The 25,895-nt window shown below is 44.9% G+C and overlaps 2 protein-coding genes across 4 annotated transcripts in view; both read left to right on the forward strand.

Moving 5' to 3' along the window:
* Positions 1 to 10,940, forward strand: part of LAP3 (leucine aminopeptidase 3) — a 28,768-nt gene extending 17,828 nt beyond the window's left edge. For both annotated transcript variants that reach the window (XM_003356870.5, XM_021101057.1), the window contains exons 9-13: positions 1,295 to 1,383; positions 2,603 to 2,705; positions 7,477 to 7,556; positions 9,811 to 9,920; positions 10,382 to 10,940. In XM_003356870.5, the coding sequence (XP_003356918.4) occupies positions 1,295 to 1,383; positions 2,603 to 2,705; positions 7,477 to 7,556; positions 9,811 to 9,920; positions 10,382 to 10,571 (572 nt within the window). In that variant the 3' untranslated portion in view covers positions 10,572 to 10,940. The remainder of the gene's footprint in view (positions 1 to 1,294; positions 1,384 to 2,602; positions 2,706 to 7,476; positions 7,557 to 9,810; positions 9,921 to 10,381) is intronic.
* MED28 (mediator complex subunit 28) lies at positions 15,934 to 25,089 on the forward strand. Of its 2 annotated transcripts, NM_001243569.1 has the most exons (4): positions 15,963 to 16,130; positions 20,080 to 20,146; positions 21,062 to 21,174; positions 22,476 to 25,089. In NM_001243569.1, exons 1-4 carry the CDS (start codon positions 15,972 to 15,974, stop codon positions 22,671 to 22,673), a joined length of 537 nt encoding a protein of 178 aa, NP_001230498.1. In that variant the 5' UTR covers positions 15,963 to 15,971; the 3' UTR covers positions 22,674 to 25,089. The 2 variants fall into 2 exon arrangements, with proteins under 2 accessions (XP_020956058.1, NP_001230498.1); XM_021100399.1 differs by lacking the exon at positions 21,062 to 21,174 and having other exon boundaries at positions 15,934 to 16,130.

Consider the following 25,895-nt stretch of genomic DNA (forward strand, 5'->3'; position numbering starts at 1 on the left):
TTGTGTTTTTTTGGACTTTTTGCCATTTCTTGGGCTGCTCCCTTGGCATATGGAGGTTCCCAGGCTAGGGGTCTAATCAGAGCTGTAGCCTCCAGCCTACACCAGAGCCACAGCAATGCAGGATCCGAGCCTCGTCTGTGACCTACACCACAGCTCCTGGCAACGCCGGATCATTAACCCACTGAGCAAGGCCAGGGATCGAACCCGCAACCTCATGGTTCCTAGTTGGATTTGTTAACCACTGCGCTGTGACGGGAACTCCCAAGAAATGGTTTCTAAAGAGGGTTTCATCCAGCAGAAAATGTTTTTGTTTGGCGGAGATCAGTAATCCGCCTGTCTGAACTGGCAGAGCTAACTGTGTTCTGCATTGTGGGTTGTGACTCTCATTGATTTGTTTTACTTCTGCAGAAAGTGGTTAGCTGTCAGGGACCCAGAGTGTCAAGGCTGCGATTTACTCCAGTGGAGGATGTTCATTTGTCCGGATAGCGGTTCCCTCATGGGGTTGTGGCTGATTAAATGCCTCGACACGCAGAAAATGCCCGGGATGGAGAAAGCGTTGAGTACACAGCACGCTTTTTGTCCTGCAGGATGTCAGACACAATGCTGGGGTGTGCCCTGTTTCGGGGGTGGGGACTGAGGTTAAATGACTTGCCCAGTGTCACTTCCGTGGCACAGGGAGGCAGGGCTGCGGTCCACGTCTGTCTGACTCACCCCTTCCTCCTCCTCCTCCGTTTTTGCTAAACTATTTGAAAGGAAGTTGCAAAGATCATGGCACATCACCTGCCTACTTCTGCATGCGTCTCCTAGGAACGAGGACATTCTGTGCAGTGCCAATACCATCAGCATTGCCAGGGCCTGACATCGTCACCAAATTCCAACTGCCAGTTGTCCACAAAATGTTCATTTTATGTGTGTGTCTATACACACACGCATATATTTATTTCTATTTGTTTTTGAAATCTTAGAGCCACTCAGGGGTCACCCATGGCATGTGGTCACCGTGTCTCTTTAGTTATCTTTAATCTAGAACGTATCCCCCTTTTTTTCCATGATATTGGCAGTTTTAAAAGGTCCAGGCTTGTCCTGTGATAGTCCATAGTTTAGATTTATTCGATTATTTTTTCGTGACAGAATCATGTAAGACCTCTTTGGAAAGAAAGCTACACAGGCGACATGTACTTCCTGTTGCTGATACGTGAGATTGCCAGTTGGGTCCCTGGTGATGCTCAGTCCCATGGGGGTTGTATTTGGGCCCAGCACACTCCACGTTCCTTCCTATGTTCTCTTTTAATAGGTTTGGCCCCTCTTTGTGAAAACATGCCCAGCGGGAAGGCCAACAAGCCTGGGGATGTCGTTAGAGCCAAGAACGGGAAGACCATCCAGGTTCGTAGGTGGAACACAGCCTCCCTGGCCGGCTGGTCCTGGGGGATCCCACGTAGCTGGGTAAACACACCCTGCATGGGTGCAGCGCTCAGGCTCCATGTAGGGAAGGGTGCCTTTATCACAGGTAGCTTTTTGTGCAGTCAGAAGGATTTATGGGAACTTTAATTATGGTTCCTCCTGTTTCCCGTGTGCTGCACACACAAGTTACCATGAATTTGCAGCCAGCCCTGCAGAGCAGGGCAAAGCAGTAAGAGTGCAGGCTGTTTTCTGAGTATGCCTGTGCCATGATAACTTTTTCCGTTTAATAAAGTGTTCAGGTGGAAAACAGGTCCTGCATCGTGGGTGCCGTGTCCGGGGATGTGGCAGCAAGTCCTCCCCTGGGCCTGAGCCTGTGTGCACACACTGCCCATACGACTGGGCCCTTATTTAAAGGAAAGGAGTATAGGAGTTCCCTGGTGGCCTGGCAGTTAAGGATTCAGAGTCGTCACTTCTGTGGCTCAGGTTCAGTCCCTGGCCTGGGAACTTCTGCATACCACAGACACCGAAAAAAAAAAAAAAAGGAAGGAGTATAATATATATGAAGAGTTTCCTGTCTAAAGATCCAGGCCACCACTTCAGTGTATCTTTCTTACACTCTTTAGCCTATTTGTTTTTTTTTTTGGGGGGGGACACACCTGCAGCACATGTAGGTTCCCAGGCTAGGGGTTGAATCAGAGCTGCAGCCACCGGCCTACACTGCAGCCACAGCAACGCCAGATCTGAGCTTCGACTGTGACCTACACCACGGCTCACAGAGGTGCCGGATCCTCAACCCAGGAGCGAAGCCAGGGATCGAACCTGCAACCTCATGGTTCCTAGTCAGACTCGTTTCCACTGTGCCATGACGGGAACTCCTCTTTAGCCTGTCTGTTTTCAGAGGTCTTGAAATTCTTCCCCCTTCCTGTTATAAACTTACTGGAGAAATGAAGCAGACACTGCTACTTCTTTCCGCCTCCTAAGTCCTCAGCATTTGGTCAGCAGCTCTGGTATAGGGATTATTACACCCGCTCTCCACACTGAACGTGTTCCTTTTCTCATGGGGTATGTTTCTCATACTCGATGGCAGACGGCACAGCCGCTTGGTCCTCCTCTTACATTGAGTGTTGCTGGGACTGTCCGGATTTTGTATTCATTTCGTATCCTCTCACCCTCGTGCTTTCTCTTGCCCTCCCCGTGGCAGGTGGACAACACCGACGCCGAGGGCAGACTCATCCTGGCCGACGCGCTCTGCTACGCGCACACTTTTAACCCAAAGGTCATCATCAATGCCGCCACCCTGACAGGTCAGACTCAAGCTTTCCCTGCTTTTGTTTGAAAGAAGTCTCATTTGTTGGCAGTGAGTGCACCCATTGTACTCGGGGCATTATTTCGCTGAAATGTGCTCGCTCTGTCTGCATTCAGAGATCTCTCACCAAAGGAATTGTTCCACTGTTGTACACTGCTTCACATAGTAGCTTTGTTGCTTTAAAACATCCGAGGCTGTATATTTAAAAAAAAAGATAGTAACAAGTGGGTCAGGTCGGCCCATCCAGAGGGACATCTCAAGTGATCCTAAGAGATGTTTTCTGTTACGGTTGCCTTTGGTGCCGGTCTGAAAAGATTAGTGATGAATCCCAAGATCAGTAGTTGTTTTTACTAATCGTGATGTATCCGATGCCCCTGAGTGTTTTCCGAGCTTCTGTACTTGATGTTAGGCAGGAATAAAAACACTAGGGGTGGGGGCGGCGAGACTGTCATTTAGCGGAGAGGGCGGTGTGATGGGTTGGCTTTAAGGCCAGACCCGGGTGGTCCCAGCCGTGCTACTTCCTAGTCCACCAGCCTTGGGCAGCTTCCCTGACCCCTTTGAGGGTCAGTACGTGGGGACAAGTCTGTTTGCCTCACAGAATTGGGAAGATTGGAGGGGGTGCTGGAAAGCCTCTTTATTTTATTTTATTTTATTTTATTTTAGTCTTTTTGCCTTTTCTAGGGCCTCACCCTCAGCATATGGAGGTTCCCAGGCTAGGGGTCTAATCAGAGCCGTAGCCACCGGCCTACGCCAGAGCCACTGCAACGCGGGATCCGAGCCGCGTCTGCAACCTACACCACAGCTCACGGCAACGCCGGATCCTTAACCCACTGAGCAAGGGCAGGACCCAAAACCTCGTGGTTCCTAGTCGGATTCGTTAACCACTGCGCCACGACGGGAACTCCTGGAAAGCCTCTTTAATACAGCGCCTGCATGTGGCCAGCAGCTCAGCCAGCTGTGTATAGTAATAATAAATGCCTGAAAAGACAACAGTAGGCATTGCCTTACTGCAAAAAACCCAAGGTTCGTAATCTTTCATCTAACATTTCTCTTTAGGAGTTTAGGAGTTTATTCTCTCTCTTTTAATTTTATTGGAGTATAGTTTATTTACAGTGTTGTATCGTTCTCTTTGAAGGTTAAAATTCAGGTCATTTTTTACCCTTTGGTTTTAATTCTTCTCCTGGTGAGTCTTTAACAGAAACTGGTTCTTGTCTTTTTATGTGGTCCTAACAATAGCCCATTGATTTATCTGCTAAGAGCCCTTTTTTCAAGCTGGTGTGGCTATTTTTATGGTCTTTCATCTCCCTGTTCAGTTCCGCAAACACTTGATGCTGAACAGCGGAGGTCTTGGGCTGGTGTCGACGGTGGGTGGTAGCACATCCTTTCAGTAACCCCTCCCTTTTTCTCAGCCTGACGTTTGGAGAAGGTGGGAAGGTTGGCCCCCAGGTAACTAAGGGCAGCGTGGCAGGTGAACCCTCAAGTCAGCCTGGCCATTGCCCTCACTGAAGGCTGCTGATGGTTCACTTTAGGTCCCCAGAAGTATACTTAACTGAGCTGCTCCTGAGTTCTGGGAGCTGGGACTCAAACGGGAGCGTGAGAAACAGTTTCCAACCCCAAGTTCATGGCAGAAGGAAGATGGCAGAAGGAAGAACACAGTCTTCAGAGGGAGAAGACTTGATTTTAAAATTTGTCCTGCCCCTTCAGAGCCCGTGACTGTGACAGTGTCTCAGTTGTCTCATCTGTAAAAGGGGATAACAGCACCTCGTTGGCAGGAGGGTGCCAGCAAAGGTTCATGGGAGTCATCTCATGGGTGTGCCTGGCCTGGCAGACCCTGGACTTGAACAGGCAGGCCTGTACCTGTAGGAGCAGGGGTGCCATTCAGTCCTGGTACCTCTCACCTTCTTACTGCTTGTGATTCAGGGTGGAATGAGGGTGGTGACGTCAGCTTGAAGCACTGATGGCTTCTCAGTTCTCTGAGAAGTTCTGGTGATACCGACCCACTAGCACCTCAATAGACGGCTCCAGAAGTGCCATGTGAAAGAAAATGGGACAGATGCCCCCATAATAGTAGTTCTGAACTTAGCAAGTGGTCCTAGTTCTGGGATCATGTCGAACAAAGATTATTTTCCGAGGTATGTAATGAAATCATCCCTAGAGCCGTGATCCCAGTGGGGTCATTAAATATTTATGTCTCTTGTCTTCTAGTCCTTTAAGAGGATAACACGTTCCTCTTGCTGTCAGTGCTTATTTTCTCCATCAGAAGTTCAAACACCGATGCAGGATTCAGGGTTGATGGGAATGTGTTGAGGACAAGTGAATAAGTGTGGAAAAAGCAAAGTAAAACTTTAGAGGATGTGTACGTGAAAGTGGCGTGTGTGCCAGTCGTACAGATGGAGCATAGGCCCTGAGTAGCCAGTCCCCGCCGGGGTTTCTGGGCTATGGTGGTGCCATGAGTGGTGGTTGACCCGGTCGGCACGTGTGGAATTTCTGTGAATGGCTGGGGGTACAGAGACGGGTCAGGACAGAGGGTTGGCAGGCAGCGGCTCCTCCCACCAGCTGGTTAAAAGGAGTCCTTGAGAGCCTGTTAATCTGGGGATTTGACGGGTCTGGGAGGTCAGGCATGTTGTCTAAGGCATCAAATGGAGGAAGGTGGGGAGAGTCTCCCACGGAGGGCACCCTTGGGGTGGGCATGGAGGGGGCAGCAGTGAACTGGACGGAGAGGAGCAGAATGTGGCGGGAAGGGACACTCAGGGTCCCATGCTGGTGGGTGCTGATCTTGACCTATTGCGGGGTTTAGTCTGGAGCAGCAGGAAGCTACAGAGAGGCATTAAGAGTGACAGCAAGGTCACATTTGCCCTGTGAAAGGGTCCCTAGCTGGAAGCATGCCAAATGCACGGGAAAAGCGCCAGAGGAGACGCTGGCAGCCAGCTGGGCTGGTGAACGTGTGTGGTTGTTGACTCTTAAGTGTGTGTCTTTTAAGGATGAGCTTCTGCTTTTGGCTTCAAAATAAACTCTCTTGTCTGGGAGTAGAGGTGAAACACGTTTGTTCATGACTTGATAATTGTTGATGCTGGCTACTGGTACTTGTATGTCCGTTGTATTATTCTCTTTGCTTTGTGTATATTTGAAGTTTTTCACAGTAAAGTTTTTTTTTAACTCTTACCACAGTCCGGTGGTAGCAGTCATGGTGGAGGAAGGGTCTCTTGAGCTCGCATTCCTTGGGGAAGATGCAAATGAGCAGTTCAGGCAAAGCCACAGCTAAGGATTAAGGAGCCACCTGGACATGCCTTGTGTTATAGGAATCAAGCTCAGCCTTGTGAAAAGTATAGAATTTATCACCGTTTAAAGTGGCATCTCCTCTAACGTTCCATGATTGTCCTGGTACTGAAGGACGGTGGGTTTTTTTCTTTTCAATAAATCTTGAACGCATGTGCCAGGCAGTGTGCTTGGCCCTAAGTGTGCACGTAGGAATCAGCTGTGAACCCCAGCCCGGAAACTTACAGCCAGGCCCAGCAGGTAACAAACGAAACTGCCAGAAAGTGACACCCATCCAGTGAAGGCAGCAGCACTTAGCTGCTGCGCCTGGCTTGTTGACATTCAGGAATGCCAGCTCGAGAATCTGGAGATCTGGACTTTTAACTTTTATTTTTTAAATATGTTATTTAATTTTAAAAGCAAAATCAGCCAGTGGGGACACTTGGAGAAGAAAATGAAAATGAGACAAGTAACTATGATAAAATACTAACCCACAGGCATCAATGTCTTATAGCTGATGGTTACTGAGGTGTAATTAAAAATATTGAAAAATTAGAGATGCCTAAACATCCACTAGTAAGTAAATACTGATACAGGCACACCTCAGAGATACTGCAGGTTCAGTTCCAGACCACCATCCCAGGGCGATTCCCACAGTAAAGCAAGTCACACAAGTTCTGGTTTCCCAGTACATAGCAAAGTTATGTTTACACCATACTGTAGTCCGTTACATGTGCGATGGCGTTATGTGTAAAAATACAGTGTACATACCTTAATTTAAAAATACTTTATTGCTGAAAAATGCAAACCATCATTTTAGCCTTCTGCGAGTCACAGCAGTAACATCAAAGATCGCTAATCACAGATCACCGTAACAGAGTGGAAACGTTTCAGATATTACAAGAATGACCGAAATGTGACACAGACACCAACTGAACAAATGCTGTTGGAAAAATCCCTCTGAGAGGCTTACTTGACAGAGTTGCCACAGTCCTTCCATTTATGAAACACACAGTATATCTACAAAATGTAGGAAAGCATGATGTTATAAAACAAGGTACACTGACACCTCTCCCCGGTGGACTTCCAGAATCCCAATACTTTTGAGGATTTGTTCGTAAAAGAAGAAAAATGTTTAAAGCGTGAGAGGAAGAACACACACTTGGACATGTTCAGTATAGTCTTATGTGTTCAGTATAGTCTTATGTCTTTTTTTTTTTAAGTTTAAAAGAAATCTGGAAGGAAATACTAAAATATGTAATGGTTCCCCCTGGGATGAGATCAGGGGTGCTATTTGATGTTTGCTCTTTTTGCACTGTCCTTAATAACTGAAGGTGAATTCTAGCGTCAGAAACAAGAAAGATTAAAGATATACACGAAGTACTTCCTGACATCATCTATTTTTTGGAAAATGAGGGCAACAGTAAAATAGTGTTGAAGGCTAAGGTTTTGGTCTGCACAGCAGCAGAGAAGCCCATCTCCTCGGAGCTGACCTGAAGGGCTGTGTCTTGCAGGTGCCATGGATATAGCTTTGGGATCCGGTGCCACTGGGGTCTTTACCAATTCTTCCTGGCTGTGGAACAAGCTCTTCGAGGTAGGAATCACACACAGAGACCTCAGTTATGGAGATGATGTGATTATTCTAGCCCGAGAATGATCTAGTTCTTAAACCCTGTGTTCAAGTGATTTTTATGTTGTGGATTTGCCTTTGAAAAAAAACCACAATAAATTCAGAATTCACCTGTGGCGTAGCAAGTTAAGGATCTGGCATTGTCACTGCAGTGGCTTGGGTTACTGCTGTGGCACGGGTTTGATCCCTGACCCAGGAACTTCTGCATGCCGCAGGTGTGGCCAAAAAGAAAAAAGAAAAAATGCAATAAATTCATTGATGTTTTCTATTAATGTTCCAGAATTATGGATATGATGCCACATTCCTCCTCTCCTCCTATAGCCTGAGAATGAAATGAAAATGACTTAAAAATACCATGGCCATACTGTCAAGTCCCTAATGTAGAAAAGGTTACGGGAACAGCTTTGTTAGAGGGAGGAATGGCCTTTTAATGATTACATGTCAGGAGTCAAGTAGGGGAGCGTGTAAATAGGACTCACCCAGGTCCCTTTGAGGGCGCTGGGAGAGGCAGTGTCTGCTGCTGTGCCCTGTGCCTCCTCCAGGCCCTCTCACAACAAGCCTTTTCCTAACAGCAGCCCCCTGTCCCCACGACCCCACACTCGCTGCCATCAGCTTTCCCCAGTGACACCAGTGATAGCCCTCCCTTAGCTCGTCCAGAGGCAGGATGAACCTCTGCCCTCCTGGAGATCCCTGCTCTTGGCTTCCACGATAACTTTCCCTGGTTCCTGTCCTCGCTGACTTCTGTTTCAGCCTCCTTGGCCAGTTTTTTCCTTTGTCTGACTTCCTGGGCCATCCAAGCCCTGGGCCACGTGATCTTACCCCACACAGCCCTCACCAGGAAGCCCGTCTATTCCTGTGGCTTCAGCTGCACCTCTCTGCTGACGACTCCCGTCTCTCCTGAGCCCCAGACACCCGGCATCCGCTTGGCCAAGAGACAGCCCCATCTGGCACTTCATTCTGTAAACAAGTACTTAATGGGAACTTAACTCTGTGCCAGTGGGAACAAATACAGAATGTCCCTGCACACATTCTTGACGTTGGTTTCAGGTCCTTAACTTCTCTCTCACCCTGAACTGGTTCCCCTTCACCTCTGTCATCTCACCATTTTTTGAAGAGCCACCCACCACCCCCATACTTCTGGGAAATTCAGCCCCATTGTCCCCTTCCAGGTGGGCAAGGGTCTCTCCTCTGTGCCAGGCACCCAGTGTCACCCACAGTGTGGCTGCTGGGTTTGGTAATTTTTTAAATTTAAACTTTGTTAAAAAATTAAAGTTATATTTGCATAAACATGATTGAAATAGCAGTCAGGAATTCCCATCGTGGCTAGTGGAAACAAATCTGACTAGTATCCATGAGGACGCAGGTTCGAAACCTGGCCTTTCTCAGTGGGTTAGGGATCCAGTGTTGCCGTGAGCTGTGGAGTAGGTCGGATATGTGGCTTGGTTCTAGAGTTGCTGTGTCTGTGGGGTAGGCTGGCAGCCACAGTTCCGATTCAATCCTTAGTCTGGGAACCTCCATATGCTGAGGGGCCACCCTAGAAAAAAAAGAAATAACAGTCAGCAGTCTACACAGCCTAGAGCCTGTTTTCCGAGAGGGAGTCACTGTCACCCCTTGGTGAGCTCCTCTGATAACTACTCAGAGCTCAAAATAACAACTTATACTGCTGCCTCTTGACTTCTCACTTTCATCTTTTATCTTTGACCCTGTGTATTAAAACACTTTTTATTTATCTGTTTCTCCTATTAGCCTCTGGGCCCTTTAATGGCTCTGATATTGTCTTTGTATCTCCAACACCTGCTGATGCTCAGTTCAGTGAATGAATGAATGAAAGAAAGTGTAAATAATTACAGGAGTCAATGAGGTCCCTTAGTCTTGGGATGTGGTCTCCAGTGGTGCAGTACCAGGAATGTGTTTCCCGTGCCTCAAATATCACAAAGACTGTGTCACCCTCACCGAACCAGCAAAGCCTGTCTGCCCTACAGGATGCCAGCTGCGGATTTAAACTGAGACCCAGAATATTAGTTTGATGATTTTAGCAAATGTTCTACAAATGGGACCATTTTACAACATTCCTGGTTTCTATTGTAATTCTTGAGCAGATCTTTTAATTAACTGAAATAATCCTGGAACGTGTTTTATTAGAGTAACATGTTTTAGAGTAACAGGTCAGAACCTGCCTCGGCCGCTCTTGCAACTCTCATACCTCTTTGTTCTCTAGGCCAGCATTGAAACGGGAGACCGGGTCTGGAGGATGCCCCTCTTTGAACACTACACTAAACAGATTGTAGATTGCCAGCTTGCTGATGTTAATAACATTGGGAAATACAGGTATGTAAAATAAGCCATAAAAATGCATTTTTACAGTCATCACAGGGTGCCACAAGGACCATTTCCAGTCTTAATCCCCTTTCACAAAAGGTTTAGCTATCCAGTTTCCTTTTGATGTAGTGCTTGTTGGCACTGTTTTTTTTTTTTTCCAAGGTAATTCCCAGCTAGTTCTCAAAATTTTTCACTTTTTCAAACCTCAAATTCATTTTAAGCAAATGATAAGGGAAGGCAATGGGCAGTATGGTCATTCCCATGGGAAGAGGAAAGTACCCTTTGAGCTTAATGCCGTGCCTAAGCTAGATGTCCTGAAAGTGATTTGGGGGTTAACTTCTTAATAGGTCTCATTAGCTTGACCTTGCTCTCTGGTCCTAGCAGCCACCGAGCAAAAATGGAGGGTCCCAATAAAATGCAAAGGGCTCATGTCCACGGGCTTGACTATTGATTTTTGCCTTTCTCTTCAGATCTGCAGGAGCATGTACCGCTGCAGCGTTCCTGAAAGAATTTGTGACTCATCCTAAGTGGGCGCACTTGGACATAGCGGGTGTGATGACCAACAAAGACGAGGTTCCGTACCTGCGCAAAGGCATGGCGGGGAGGCCCACGAGGACCCTCATCGAGTTCCTGCTTCGGTTCAGTCAGGACAGTGCTTAGTTCAGAGGGTCTAAAATTCCCTCCTTCTGTCTGAAATGGGCAGTAGAGCTCCAGAATACTTTTGAATGATCATCTTTTAAGGGAAACAGAGGATGGTATTTTAAACCGTAAAACGAAATTTGTGTGCCTCAATTTGTTTTTTTCATTTTATGCAGAGATTTATAAAGGTAAAGCTAATATCTTTGCTTGGAAGAGATTTTTTTGAGATAGTCTGTGAAATGATTTTTTTTAAAAGCTCCCTAATCGGTTTTCAGAGTGTATGTTTGTAATTGAGGAGCAAAATTGTATTTCAGATTTGTGATGCTGGGAATATGAACAGTGAAGTTGCTGTGCAATTGTCAGAAACAATAAATCCAACTTTTTGTGCTCTCTGGTGTGGCCTTGGTATTTACTTACATATTATTGAAACTTTTTTGGCTGTGTTATAGGAACTAAGTTGGTAAGTTAGTACATGGTGGTAATAAGGTATTTTCTCAATGTTAACTATCACTTTGGGGCACTCAGTGATGAGCTTACGAGTTTGTGAGACAAGTATTATTATTTTGATTACAGATGGAAAAAATGAGGCACACAAGAGGGTTAGTAACCTGCCAACAATGCCACCAGGCTAATAAGGGGAAAGCAGAAATTCAAACCCAGGCAGTCTGCCTCCAGAGCTGGCATTCTTAATTGTTCCACTGTAATCCTTTCTTTCAGTTCAGTGACTTGAATGGATGTGGAATTTATCTGAAATACTGAAGTAAGAAGACCATAAAAGGGACTATCAATGGATAAATTATTTGCTTACTGCCTGAAACTACAACCACGCAAAACCCTGTTTGTGTAGATTTAGAAGAAAGCGCTCTTCCTTCCTAAATTTGTATTGGGTGAATCAAATTACCCACAAATAGGATCTATGGTGGGTTTTTTGTTGTTGTTTAAGACTGAAAACGTTTGACAGTTTTTTCCATGGGAGTTATTTTTAACATTTAACATTTTAAAAACTTGATATGTGTCTGACCTGGCTTATAGAGAGGGAATGATAGTGGACATGCATATCCATCTTGATAAATGAGTATAAATTAAATCAGAATTAAAAGGTTCCTCTGCCCAGAAGCTACTTCAGCAGGAAAGATGGAAATGGAGAGGAAGAACTACTGGCTCGTGAAGAGAAACTACAAACATAGAGATTTCTTCTGTGTAATTCAGAAGGGTTTCTATCAAAGGCTTTTTATAAATCAAAGTAGAGTAGAACTCTCTTGTTTACTAGAGTGTGGGATACAAAAGGCACTGCTCAGCCCTGGATCCTTATGCTTATCTAATCTGCCTGAAATGAAATTTACTTGCCATCGCAGGTACATCTGGCTCCTCCCACGTTTTTGGTTTTGTTTTGTTTTTTGTCTCTGTTTTGTTTTCTAGGGGTGCACTTGCAGCATATGGAGGTTCCCAGGCTAAGGGTTGAATTGGAGCTGTAGCTGCTTGCCTACGCCACAGCCACAGCAACGCGGGATCCAAGCTGTGTCTGCAACTTACACCACAGCTCACGGCAACGCTGGATCCTTAACCCGCTGATCGAGGCCAGGGACGAAACCTGCGTCCTCACAGATGCTAGCCAGGTTTGTTAACCGCTGAGCCACGACAGGAACTCCTGCTCCCACGTATTTCACACCCCCTCAGTGGATCCGTAGGACCATGTTCCAGAGGTAGGCGGTATTATTTACATCCGGGTCCGTGAGGACAAGGCATGGCTCCGGAGAGCAGTAAATCCAAAACAGCAGTGGTTTAGAACAGCAGTTAAAAGAGGGCTGAAGTTAAGATTTCCAAAATTCAAGCAGCCCTAAGGAACAGCAAATCCAAAACAAGGCGGTGGTTTAGAACCCAACAGTGTTAGAAGATGAAGTAGGAAATCCAAAATTCAAGCAGCTCTACGGCCACTGGAAAAAATGTAAAATGGTTCCACTCTATTTTTTGGCTTTATAAAATAGTTACTTTTTAATTAAAATATTAAAACATTAATTTAAATGTTAACACATAATAGGCTCATTTTTACATGAGTTTTTTTAAATTCTCAGTTTTAATAGGTAAATATTTTATCCTTATTTTTAATACATAAATACTTCCCAACACACCCCACATAAACAAAGACATTTGGAGTCCTCAATAAATTTTTAAGAGTGTAAAGGGGTTCAAAAATGTTTAAGAAGTGCTAGAACAGACTAGTTCTTTCACAAGTCATTCTGTTTTGTTTTGTTTTTCCTATTAAATATTTTGTCTATTTTATGCCAGGCACAGTTCTGGGTATTGGGAATACAGGTGAACAAGACAGGCTCTGATCAGAGAGAGCTTGTTTTCCAGTTGGTGTGCTGTGTGTGTGTGTGTGTGTGCCTGTTTGCAAGACAACTTAGTGATAAGAAACGGACAAGATCATTTCAGGTAAGTGTTTAAGTGCTGTAAAGAAAATTAAACAGTGAAGTGGCTAGGGGTGTGGACCTAATTAGATTGATGCTGGGAAGATGACATTTTATCTGAGACCTAATCAACAGATGGAAGCCTCTGTAGGTTTTTCTCTACTTGTGCCCTTCATCACTCACTCTGGCCCTGCTGGCCTTTTCTGTAGCTCCTCGAGTTTACAAAACAGTTCCTTCTTCAAGGGCCCTCCTGTCTAGGAAACTTCTGTGCTTTTTTCCCCCAAATTTGTTATTTTATTTTTTTCTTTTTTGGCCGCCCTGTGGCATATGGTGTTTCTGAGCCAGGGATCAGATCTGAGCCACAGCTGCAACCAAGGCCACAGCTGTGGCAGCACCAGATCCTTAATCCACTGTGCCAGGCAGGGGATCAAATCTGCCTCCCAGTACTCCAGAGATGCTGCTGGTCCTGTTGCACTTCAGCAGGAATTCCTAGGAAACTTTCCTAATTAAATTTGCTCTAATCACTGCAGTTTAGATCTCAGAGAGGCTCTCTCCAACCACCCATCTCAAATCCATCACTGGCCACTACCATCCCTATTTTTCTTCTTAGCACTTATTGCTACATAATGATGTTGCTCTCTATATATGTTTATCCATCTTTCTCCCACAAAACAAGAGTAAACTCCCCAAGGGCAGTCTTGGGGTGTTTGCTACAATCCTTAGATCATTAGAGCCTGGGACATGGAAGGCTCAACAAATGTGCTGGATAATAACTGGAAAATTAAATACAGTGAAAACAATTTAGCTTCTGAAAAAATGAACAAGTGTTAAAAAATATCAGAATAGTAACTTTCTCTTTGATATAACCATAAATAACTGAAGTAAATAGTGCCCAGCACATACACAGGGACCCTCAACAATATTTACCATTCTGTTACCTGTCTCTCCCCAGAGAGAATTTAGGGGAAATTTTTCCTGTTCACTCCTGCTATATCCACAGTGACTGGATTAGTAATTGGTACATAGGAAGCTCTCAATAAACGCTGGTGGGATGAATGAGTATCTCCCTTTTACCAACAGGTAAACTGAGCCCAGAGAAAGGACCTGGGCCAAAGTCATTTCAAGAGTTAACGGCCCTATGGTCCTTTCTTCCCACCATCCACCCACCCCATGTCCTCTACTTTCCTTTTGTCTGTAGAAAACTTTAGCCAAAGAATAAGTTTAATCAAAGAACTAAGAAAATGCAGAAGCAAAGGAAAACAGTCCAACAAAGCCAAATAATCATTTAGTCATTAAGCAAAGTCAAGGACCTTTTTTCCTTCTCAAGGGCTATAAATAATATTCTGAGCCATATCCTGTGAGCTATCTTATACTGAAACCCCAGTCAGGTGGAAAAAATTAACTACATGATGACCAGACTGTGGCCATGACATAAGCTGCCACAACTGGAGAAGTGGCCTCAAGGAAAGAGTACTGAACCCAAGTTCACTCTGCTTGTCGTACGACAAGCCAATAAATTCGGAGATGAGTTGTTGGGGTAAGGAATAACGACTTTTATTGGAAAGCTAGCAGACCCAGAAGATGGCAAACTAGCGTCTCAAAAAACCATCTTGCCTCAGCCGACTTCAGACTCCTCTTATATAGAGAAAGGGGAGGGGGAGGAGCCAATGGTCATTCACTGTCTCTTGTTTGGAGGAAGGACCCATTGCAACGCCAAGCAGTGGCCCAGCAGGCCCACTAAATTTCTCCCACTAACCGTTCCTCGCTTACAGAAATGGGAACAAATTGACTATGGAACTGGAGATTAACCATACTTAAAATAAGAGAACGCTGGTCAGACCATCCCATGACCAATTTCAAGATCTGTCAGAGCTGATTCTACTGTTTCTGCATATAGCCCTGATAGGTACCTATAAAAGCTCTTGCCCATTGACTGTCAGCTGGGGTGAGGGGGCAGTGGGCCTTTGGACAGGAGTCTCTGCCCGCTCACCTAAGTTGCTGGAATCCAGAATACAGCAAACATTCCACCAAATTTACTTTTTTTTTCCCCACTATATAATGACTTTTATTTTTTCCTGTTGTAGCGGGTTTACAGTGTTGTCAATTTTCTACTGTATAGCATGGTGACCCAGTTATACATACATGTATACATTCTTTTTTTCTCATATTACCATGCTCCATCATAAGTGACCAGACATATAGTTCCCAGTGCTACACAGCAGGATCTCATTGCTAATCCATTCCAACTTTGCCTTTTTATTGGCTTTAGAGTGGCAAACAGCCTGACCCTACTTTCAGTAACTGTAAGTGTAAAATTAAATACGGTGAAAAAATTTTTGGCTTCTAAAGAGAGAAATAAGCAAGTGTTACAAAATTATCATACTTTCTCTTTGACATAACCACGAATATCTCAAGTGAACATGCCAGGCGTATGCATAGTAGGGACCCTCAACAAGCTTGGTCATTTTTTGCACAAGTCTCTCCCCAGAGAGAATTTAGGGGAAATTTTTTTCATGTTCATTCCCCCTATATCCACCATGACTGGATTAGTAGTTGGTAAATAGTAAGCTCCCAATAAATGTTTGTGTGGTGAATAAGCACCTTCCTTCTACCAACCGGTAAACTGAGCCCAGAGAAAGCGCTAGGTCCAAATCATTTCAAGGGTTAAGGGCAAAGGCAGGATGGTTAAACGAATATCATGAAGCCAGGCAGGGCTCGCTCAGCCTTAGTTATTGACTCTCCTCTTCATACAACCTTGTCAAAACCCTATCAAATCCTTCAATTCTCATGTTATAAAAAATAAAATAAAATAAAATAAAATAAAAAACCAGTAAAGTCAAGCGGCCTCCAGTGCGGGCAAAGAGGGAACGAAAGTACCAACCTACCGGTTTCCCTGGCGCCCGATAGACGCCAACATCCACTCAGCGTGATCACGTGTGACCAGGCGTGTCACGTGACCCACGGATCCAGCTCCCGCGCAGGTGCAGTGAGTCTCTCACCCGCCATCTTAGAAATGGCGGCTCCGCTGGGTGGAATGTTCACGGGGCAGCCTCCCGGACCCCCGCCGCCGCCACCGGGGCTCCTGGGCCAGGCTTCGCTTCTTCAGGCCACACCAGGGATTCCAAGAACTTCTAACAGCACCTTAGTGGACGAGTTGGAGTCATCTTTCGAGGTAAAATGAGCCGTGGGCGTCTGTGTTCCCAGCCTTTCTTTTCTGAAACGTGTGCAGGTTATCTTTTTCAGCAATCCCTGCACCGGCTTACAAATGGGGCGGCAGGCTCAAAGAATCTAAACTGCTTGCTTTATTCTCCACGTTGAGTGATGGCCAGAATTTTCTGGTCGACTGGCGGAGATGAGTAAATTTGTCCTTTCTAGAGGCACGAGGACTTGAAGTTTGCCCGCCACCCCCACCGTGGGACCCTTCTAGGTTCCCAGTCGGTTGTTCTGCTCCTCAAGGTTGTTGCCTCAATTCAAGGTTGGTTCTATCCTTGAGTATCCTTTCCTGCGTCCCTGCGTGTTTGCTACGGGCTGATTCTCCACCGAGGGGAGCATTGCACCACTCTGTCCTGTATTCTTTCCATTGGGCTCCACCCTTAAACGGTCCTAAAGTAGTGGAATTCTTGGGGCTGAGATGGGAAGTTGTTATTAAGGGCCGAGGGAAGAGGAGTTAAAGATGAAGCTTTGGGAGAGAGGCAGAGGGTGATCCAAACTCTCACTCCCATTCAAGCATTAATCCTGTAGCAGAGAAAATGGGGACTGGTAGGAGGCACAGGTGAGCTTAAGAAATAAGTGCTTAAAAATCAGGTGGCTTCCAGTGGTCTCTGAAGTGGAAGATGAACCATTAGGGTGTGGAAATGAAGTAACTTGTAATTGGAGTTAACTTTTCTACTTTTTGACTTTCACACATAATAGCATAGGTAGTAGGTAAATAGAGTTCATAAATGAGTGTGTTATTGGGGTTGCATGGGCAGAATGCCTTTTTTAATGGGGCGTACATTCAGAAGTTTGAGATAATTGATTTAAAGGACAGAGAAATCTTTTTTTTCTGGGAGGAGGATGAGATGCCTTTGAGGTGGTGCTAAGCTGTAAAGGAGAGGGACAGGAAAGCCTTAGAGCAGCATCTAGGCTTGAGATGAAGTGGCGGTTATGAGACTTGCTGAAAGACTGGCCCTGTAGAAAGAAGTCTTGGCCAGAGCCTACCATCAACACCCTAGTGCTTAAAACTCTTCAGTGGCTGCCATGACTGTTGGGTTAAGACCAAGATGGGGAGTTCTTTTGTGGTTCAGTGGGTTAAGAACCCCACACAGTGCCTGTGAGGGTGCTGGTTAGATTCCTTCCTTACCCAGCAGGGTGAGAATTGCGAGTTGCCTCGGCTTGTATTGTGGCTCCATGTGCCAAGGCTGAGGCATAGGTCTGCAGCTGTAGCTCCAGGTCTGATTTGACTCCTAGCCCAGGAACTTCCCTATGCTGCAGGTGTGGCTCTAAAAAGAAAGACCAAGAGGTATGGTAGCCTCCCTGGCTCTGCATGTTCAAATCACTGGTCCAGTCCCATCTCTTCTTACTCTGGCCACATGAGACTTCTTCCTGCATATATTCCTTTTTTTTTTTTGTCTTGTTAGGGCCACAGCTGCAGCATATGGAGGTTCCCAGGCTAGGGATCGAATCAGAGCTGTAGCTGCCAGCCTACCCCACAGCCATAGCAACTCGGGATCTGAGTCACGTCTACAACCTACAACTCAGCTCATGGTAACGCCGGATCCTTAACCCACTCAGGAATCAAACCTGAGCCCTCATGAATATTAGTTTTGTTACCACCAAGCCCCCACGGGAACTCCACATTTTCTTTTTATAGACCATCACACTTTCTTTTCCATACAACTGTTCAGCTGTCTTGTGTACTTTGTGTATTTCTGAATAAATATCTCAAAAACTGATTTTCACTTTTGTTGTATATGACAAGTTTTAAGTCGGGGTAATATAGTCAGATGGTGGATCATCCAAAATGCTGCCCCAAATGGTAACAATATAAATACATATATAGTGTTTCCCTCCCTCCCAGATACATATACAGTCCCAGTCTAGATAGTTGAGATCATCAGTGTCTCTCCGGTTTGGGAGAGTTTTCTTTCTTTTTCCTTTTTTGACTGCACCTGAGGCATGTGGAAGCTCCCAGGCCAGGGATGAAACCCATGCCCATGGCAGTGACCTAGGCTGCTGCAGTGACAACACTGTCAGATCCTTAACCAGCTGCACCACAAGGGAACCCCTCTTTTTTCTTTTTCTAAATTGAGGTATCATTGACATAAAAGATACTAGTTTCAGGTGTACAACGATTTGCTATTTGTATATATTGCAAAATGATGACCACAGTAAGTCTTAGGTAATATCTGCAACCATACATAGTTTCAAAAAAATTTTTAATTATGCTGTACATTCCATTCCCATGACTTATTTATAACTGGAATTTTGCCTTTTAACCCCCCTTCACCCATTTTGTCCGGCCCCATCCCCTCCCTCTGACAGTCCATTCTGTGTATCTATGAGCTTGGTTTTGTTGTCACTGCTGTTGTCGTTTTTAAGGTCCACATATAAGTGAATCATATAGTGTTTGCCTTTCTGTCTGACTTACACCCTTAAGGTCCATCCTTTTTTTTTTTTTTTTTTTTTTTTAATTGGCTGAGTAATATTCGACATATATGTGCTACAACTTCTTTATCCATTCATCCATTAGTGGACACTTAGGTTGTTTCCATGTATCTTGGCTTATGAATAGTACTGCAGTGAACATGGGGGGCAGATAATCTTTTTGAGTTAGTGTTTTTGTTTTTTTTCAGCTAAATATCGTTCATATATATATACACACATATATAATTTTTACTTACAATTAGTTACTTTTTTAAAGGGGGAAGAGAAAACTAAAATTCTTGAAATCAGGTTTCTTCCCATCGTCTCTGGTGGCCCTGCTGGCTCTGGAGGAGCAGCCCCAGCTTTCTTAGTGAGTTTGTGACTAGTTGTCTTCCTGGATGAGATGTTTTCTAGAAGCCAGGGTTTCACAAAGCGGGCACACCCCACCCACATCTCAAATCCAACAGCAGTCACCTTTCAAAGTAATACACAGAGTGGACAGACTTTTTCAGATTTCTTAACTATTACAGAATTTACCCTGGGGAAATTGATTTTTCTCTGTAAACTAAGTGGGGGCAGCTGCAGGAAGGAGAAGGGCCCTCACATCTGGTTGATGGCCTGAATTTGGGCCTAGGTTTGCCTGTCTCACACCAAGTGTGGTTTGCTTACTAGCAGGTCTATGCTTTCCTGAGGTTTGAGGTGTCTTTTCTGACCCTCACACCCCCAGCTCCATCTGGCTCTCTTTCTGGCCCTGCTGTTCTGTGATAACCCTTCTTTGTGCATTTCCTGAGAGTCGCCTCTGCATGGATCTTCTTGGCTGCTTCACGTGTGTATCCACATTGATGCTCTTCAGAGACTCCCTCTTTGGGACTTGTATGTCCATGTGACCACACCACCTTCTCTTAGGCCTCCCAGTCAGTCTGTAACATGTATGGAGCATCCACTTTGTGCCAAGCAACACGACAGGCACAATTCCCATCTGCTGGGAGGGGACAGCCAATAATAGACTGAAAGAATGGGATGGTATCAGTGAAAAGCAATAAAGCAGGGCTTGAGGATGGAGCGTGAGCAGGAGGGGCACCGTTTTGAAAGAAGGGATGGGGATGGGCCTCTCTGAGGAGGTGACTATTGGCCTGAGTCCTGAATGGGTGATGACACAAGACATGTAAGCATGAGAGGAAGGGGCTGCCCTTGGGGCTGGAATAGGGATCCAGGCCCGGTGTGGAATGAGTCACAGCTGGGAAAGGAGCAGCAGTGGGAGAGAGGCCAGATGGGGTGCCAGCAAATACCTGCTGCCTCTTCTGCCAGCTCTCCCTCTGAGCCTCATAGGCTCCGTTTACCAAGTTTTTTTCATTGGCACAGTTTCTCATCTGCTGTACAAACTCAGAAACCATCACTGATGTCAAGAGAAGTTATTTCCTGCTCTGAAGTCAGATTCTTGATGTGTGAATGACATTTTTCTTTTCTTTTTTTTGTGATGTGTTTTGATCATACAGGCTTGTTTTGCTTCTCTTGTGAGTCAGGACTATGTCAATGGTACAGATCAGGAAGAAATTCGAACTGGTAAGAATTCCCCTTTTGTCAATACTGTTCTTGCCTTCAGCAAGATTCCTTACTGCTGATTTTATACTTGATGCGTTTCAGTCCCGCTTGTATCCTAAGAGAACTTTTCTAGGAAATAAGATTTATACAGTCCATATACTGCTGGCTCATTGTTCAACTTATTAATTGACATTTTATGTCACTCATAATGAGCCATTTACAATGAGCTTTCCATATTGGTACCCAGATGAAGAAGACCAATAGTGTATATACTGTTTTTTTTTTAAGAACTAAGTTTTGTGCTTCTGCCTCCTCACCTAAGTTCTATCCCTGGAGGTGCTTCTGATTTCTTTGTACTGCGTTTTAAATGTTTCATTTTAACTGGAAATCATGATGCTAATAGCTGGATCTCTAGATTGTCTTTCTTCAGAAGAACTTTTGTAGTTAGGTCTCTTACTCACCTGATAAAAGCACAGATTATCTGCTGTTTAATGTTGGTTAACACATAGTATGTTGGGGGTCAATGTTATGGCTGTGGGCAGGATTAAAATTCCAGATTACATCTATGAGAAATTGCTCCTTTGATATTCTTATTCTTTTATGAGGGAGATATATGTGTGTAATGTTTTTCTTTTCTTTTTTGTCTTTTTGCCATTTCTTGGGCCGCTCCCACAGCACATGGAGGTTCCCAGGCTAGGGGTTGAATTGGAGCTGTAGCCACCAGCCTACGCCAGAGCCACAGCAAGGCGGGATCTGAGCCGCGTCTGCAGCCTACACCACAGCTCACAGCAACGCCAGATTGTTAACCCACTGAGCAAGGCCAGGGACTGAACCCATAACCTCGTGGTTCCTAGTCGGATTCATTAACCACTACGCCACGACGGGAACTCCTGTAATGTTTTTCTTAATTTAATATTTTGGCCTTTTTTTCTTAAGGTGTCGATCAGTGTATCCAGAAATTTCTAGATATTGCAAGACAGACAGAATGTTTTTTCCTACAAAAAAGATTGCAGTTATCTGTCCAGAAGCCAGAGCAAGTTATCAAAGAGGTATGGGCTCAGTTTTCTCCCCAGGTTTAAGGAAGAGCAAATGTTACAAAAATTCCATTTATGCTTTAGCTGAGATGTTGCATTTGCCCCTTAGTTATAGGGGGACTTTATAGCTACCGTCAACATTGTAAAATGTTGACGGTCAGCGTTCATGACGGCCTGGACAGGTGGTAGAGCTGAGAGGTGGGGGTGGAAAGTGGGGCTTTGAACAGAGCAGCTCTCTGCTCTTACTTGTTCCATACAGTGGCTTTCATGGAAGACTTCTTTTCAGAAACAGTTCTCCTGCTTGAAAAGGTTGAAAATGTTAATGTGGGTGATACGCTCATTTTGGGCAGGAACTGATCTGTATGTCCCTGGTACCTTACACACAGGAAGGTCTCTGGCAAATTTTATTCGTGGAATCGAAAAGTAAATGTTCTGTCCCAGGCTCTGTGAAAACTCAGGATTTCATTTATTTCAGTTGTTTGAAACCAGTGAAGTTGGCAGTGTGTTGAGATGGCCCTTCATGGCATTTCAGTGGGTTAGGCCAGGGCCTGCCCCCTGCCCAGCCAACGTGGAGGAGGGAAGACCTCCTGTCCAAAACACCCATGATGCCGTCACTCACAAACACTAAATTGGGGTGATTATTTTTTAGCAGTTTTCAAAATAACTCCTTGCTCAAGCTGAGCAGTTAGCTAAAAATGTTCTATTTATTCATAGATACCAGCTGTTGAGAGGGTAAATGGTAAGAAGATGATATTCTTAATATTCACCTTATCAGATCATTTTCTGATTTGAATACTTGAGTAGCAATCCAGGTGTGTTCAAGGCCAGGTCTAATACAGAATTTTAGCAATGGTATTCATAAAAAGGCTCTTGAAAATGAGATTTTCACACTTTATAATCTGAAACGATGGAACAGTGGCTATGGATTCTTTTAAAATTATTAATGTGTTATGGATTCTCAGTGTGACAGAGTCTTCTCAGCAGTAGCCTTTGGACAGAGATACTGGGTGTCTGGGAACCAGGATAGGAAAGAGACTGATTTATTTTTGGCTGCCCTTTGGTACTTTAGAATTTTGTAACTTGTGTGTAACTTATTTAAAAAAAAACATGAATTTAAAATAAAAGATGCAGTGTTAGGCATCTTTCATGGGAAGGTTTGCTTTGGGTCAATCAGATTATGCAGCCAAGCAGAGTAATGGGCCTAGTATGGTTTAGTTGGTTCTCTTTTTTGAATTTACTTCTTAGTGCTCTTAACTGATCAGGACCTATGACCATTTTTCCTGAGTTTGCTCTGACTTAGCTGCTTGCATTTGTAGGATGTCTCAGAACTAAGGAACGAGTTACAGCGGAAGGATGCTCTGGTCCAGAAGCACTTGACCAAACTGAGGCATTGGCAGCAGGTACTGGAGGACATCAATGTACAGCACAAGAAACCGGCCGACCTCCCCCAGGGCTCTCTGGCCTACCTGGAGCAGGCGTCTGCCAACATCCCTGCACCCATGAAACAAAGCTGAGGCCAGGCCAGCCTGGGAGTGCACTGGCAGACAAGTCGGCCCAGATGGTTTGCCAGACATCACTTTTTATAGACATGACATTTGGGAGAACTCTTTGCCAGAGAATGAGATGAGTTTAGTTTCATGCTCTCACCTAAAATTTTTCCTGTTTTTATAAGCACTATTTCTTGAGTACTTTATGAAATGCCTATCGCTTTGGTAAACTAAGTATATCGTCTTTGCTAAAGTTAGACTGTTGGTATGATGTCACAGATTCCTTTTGATGTGATGGGGGTTTTTGTTTTGCTGCTTGTTTTTTATTATTTTCATTTTCGTATGAGTCAGTCTCTATGTTTGCAGTTTTAGTTTGTATGATCTGATCCACATATCAGGATGAGGATTTTGGTTGCAGGCTTTTTATGATAATTTAACCCTCAGTGGCAGTAGATAAAAATGTACAGATTTGCTGTTTCAAGACTGAACTACCTCAAGAGGAATCTAATGCAACAATGTTTGTGACGCTGCCAGAGCCTCGGAATGAGGATATTTTGTAAATAGGTCAGAAAAGGATGATACTATCTTAGATTAGTGTAGTAACTGTTACTGGACTGCAGTTACCTGGTGCTGGAGGAATCCAGCAGTATCCTTAAGGTGATGCTGACTTCTCTTCGGGCCAAGTTTATGTTTTGTGTAGTGTTTATTTACTTTGGAGGCTGGGATATGGTAGGAGTAGTGACGTATTAAACTCTGTACTTTGTGCAGTAATGAACGGGGCAGACCCTGCTCTCAACAGCGTGACAGTTGGGGCAGAGGTGAGATGTGAGGATATCAAGGCTTACTGTGATCAACTCTGAGTTTTGAGTTTTGTGTGTTGTGCTTTTTTGGAGCAGATTTCTCCATCCATGAAGGTTTGCGCTGACGGATGGTGTTAATTCCAAGGGTCCCCGCCCCAGTGGGAAGTGGGCTGCAGGGTGCATGTGGAGCCTCCATGTTTGGGAAGCCCATCTTGCCCTCTTGGTCACACAGGCCACCTGTGGCACTCTGTTGAATGGCCATTGAGAAGTACAAACCGGCACTGGGCCCGGCTCTCATAGGCTGAACCTTTGCTCTCTGTTTACGTCCCTTGTTAGATTACATCCCTGCACCCTAAACCGGTGCTGCACTGCCTTCTGAACAGGCAGTACTTCCCTGACTCAGTGTCTTGGTCCCTTTGTTTCCTCCAGCCTCGAAGGCCCCTTCCCACGTGACACCCACTCAAGTTCCCATCTGGCCTGGTCGGTGCAGCCTCTGAAGGCCGTCACAGAACCTCTTGTCTCTTCCACCAGCCTTGCTTAGTTCTCCCTCCGAGGGTGGTGATCTCTGTCTCCTCGTCCCTCGTGAGAAGTTGGCATTATTCCCCTCTGACTGTACAGGGAGACACCTTTCTTACACATGACACCTACTCCTCACCTTTGGTTGCATGTGTGTATATAATATGTAGCCTGATGCCAGTGAATTCCCTCAATCAGAAAGTAGAAGTTAAAGCTTTTCAAAGTTGTTTGAAGTCATATTATCTGATTTCAGGGTTGTCAACATGGTCCTCTTGTGCCAGTCAGAAGCTCTGACGGGCAGCTTGAGATGTCTTGATTAAAACCTAACTACACTAACTACGTTTTTAGGCATTCTTTCACTAACTGCAGGAACAACTCTGTGTGGGGCATATGTATCTGTTACTGCCACTTCTTTACTAAATTCAAAAGTATTTTGTCAAATAAATGACAGTGTTTCACTTTTGTCTGTTTGTAAATAGCAATTTCCTTGTTAGTGACGTTTTGCTGGTTGGTGAACAGAAAACTCTGGGCTGCGCAGCCCAAGGAGAAAACAACCAGCCGTCACATCAGCTGGGAGGAAGGGGATTTTCTCAGTGCACAGATTCAGACCTTTGGAAGGCAAGGGGGCATGTAGCATACAAATGGGAGAGTTGGCTGGTTATCACTCCACTGTCTTGATGCTCAGCAGGACGATGACAAAACAACAGTGTTAACAGTCAGAGGCCTCTGTGAGTGCCTGTGGGGGGACGGGTAGCAGATCAAAACCCATATTGCATCTTGGAGATGGTAAGATTGGTGCTACTTTTAGAAATCGAAAGGTTGCTGAGAAGCTAGGCCCTCTCAGAGCTCCATTTAATTTCCCAATCTTGCCCTCGCAGAATCCAGAAGGTGCTGGAGAATGACTACATACCAAGTAGCCTCAGTCACAATTGCTGTGTGGGATTTTGCACTGACTCTAGAGCAGTTAAGGGCTCAGGTACACGGTATGCAGCCGCTAATGGGGTGAATTCATTCTATTTTCCCCAATTAAGTACAACTCGTAGTGATATTCCTTTCCAGTTTTTCTCCAGAAATATGTTAACGCTTCCTTTGGGTCATAATAAAGCCTAAAAAGATTTGTCGGCAAATCCTGGTGTTTCTCCCTCCTAAATCAATTCTGAATCATTGCATTTCTCCTCAGGTCTGCTTATTACCTCCAAGCCGCCCCCATCGTCTCTAAGACCACTCTGCTCCTGAGAGATCAGTGGAGCCAGATTTCACAAAAGAACAAGAATGTTTTATCTATCAGATTTCCTTGTCAGTATTATCTAGAACACAGAGAGGTAGACTTTCCTTCATTGTGCGTGAAGGTGTAAATTGTTAGAAATTTTCTCGTCGTGTTGTCATATCACACAGAAAGCCCAGGTGTGTATTTGATGCTTCGATACTCAGGGAACATGTCCTACAGGAAAAACGACAGACACGTGCCAAGATTAGGCAACTAAGGTATAATTATTTGGGTATAATCTAAAAATTTAATATGACCTTTCACTCCCTTGCAACAAGAGAGGCGTCCAAACAGATGCAGGGTCTCAGTCACGTTCTGCGCCCACAGCCTGGGTCATGCTGAGGCAGCAGCGCCACGTGGTGTCTACTTTGTTAGTCACCGGGAGTTGCACTTCAACAACAGTCCAGCGACCTGGATGTAGTCTCAAAAACAAAAAACAAACATATAATCCGACAGTACTCACCCTGAGCAGGAAACAAAACTAAAAAAAGACTTGATACTGAAAAATAACATGGCACGTTACAGAGATGGTAACAGGTATTTGCATTTAAAAAATTATATTATTGGCTGGAGTTCCTGCTGTGGCACAGTGGGTTAAGACTCCAGCTGCAGTGGCTCAGGTTCAATCTCTAGCCTGGCGCAGTGGGTTAAAGGATCCGGCCTTGC

Source organism: Sus scrofa, chromosome 8, assembly GCF_000003025.6.
Source record: "Sus scrofa isolate TJ Tabasco breed Duroc chromosome 8, Sscrofa11.1, whole genome shotgun sequence".
Classification (NCBI taxonomy): domain Eukaryota; kingdom Metazoa; phylum Chordata; class Mammalia; order Artiodactyla; family Suidae; genus Sus; species Sus scrofa.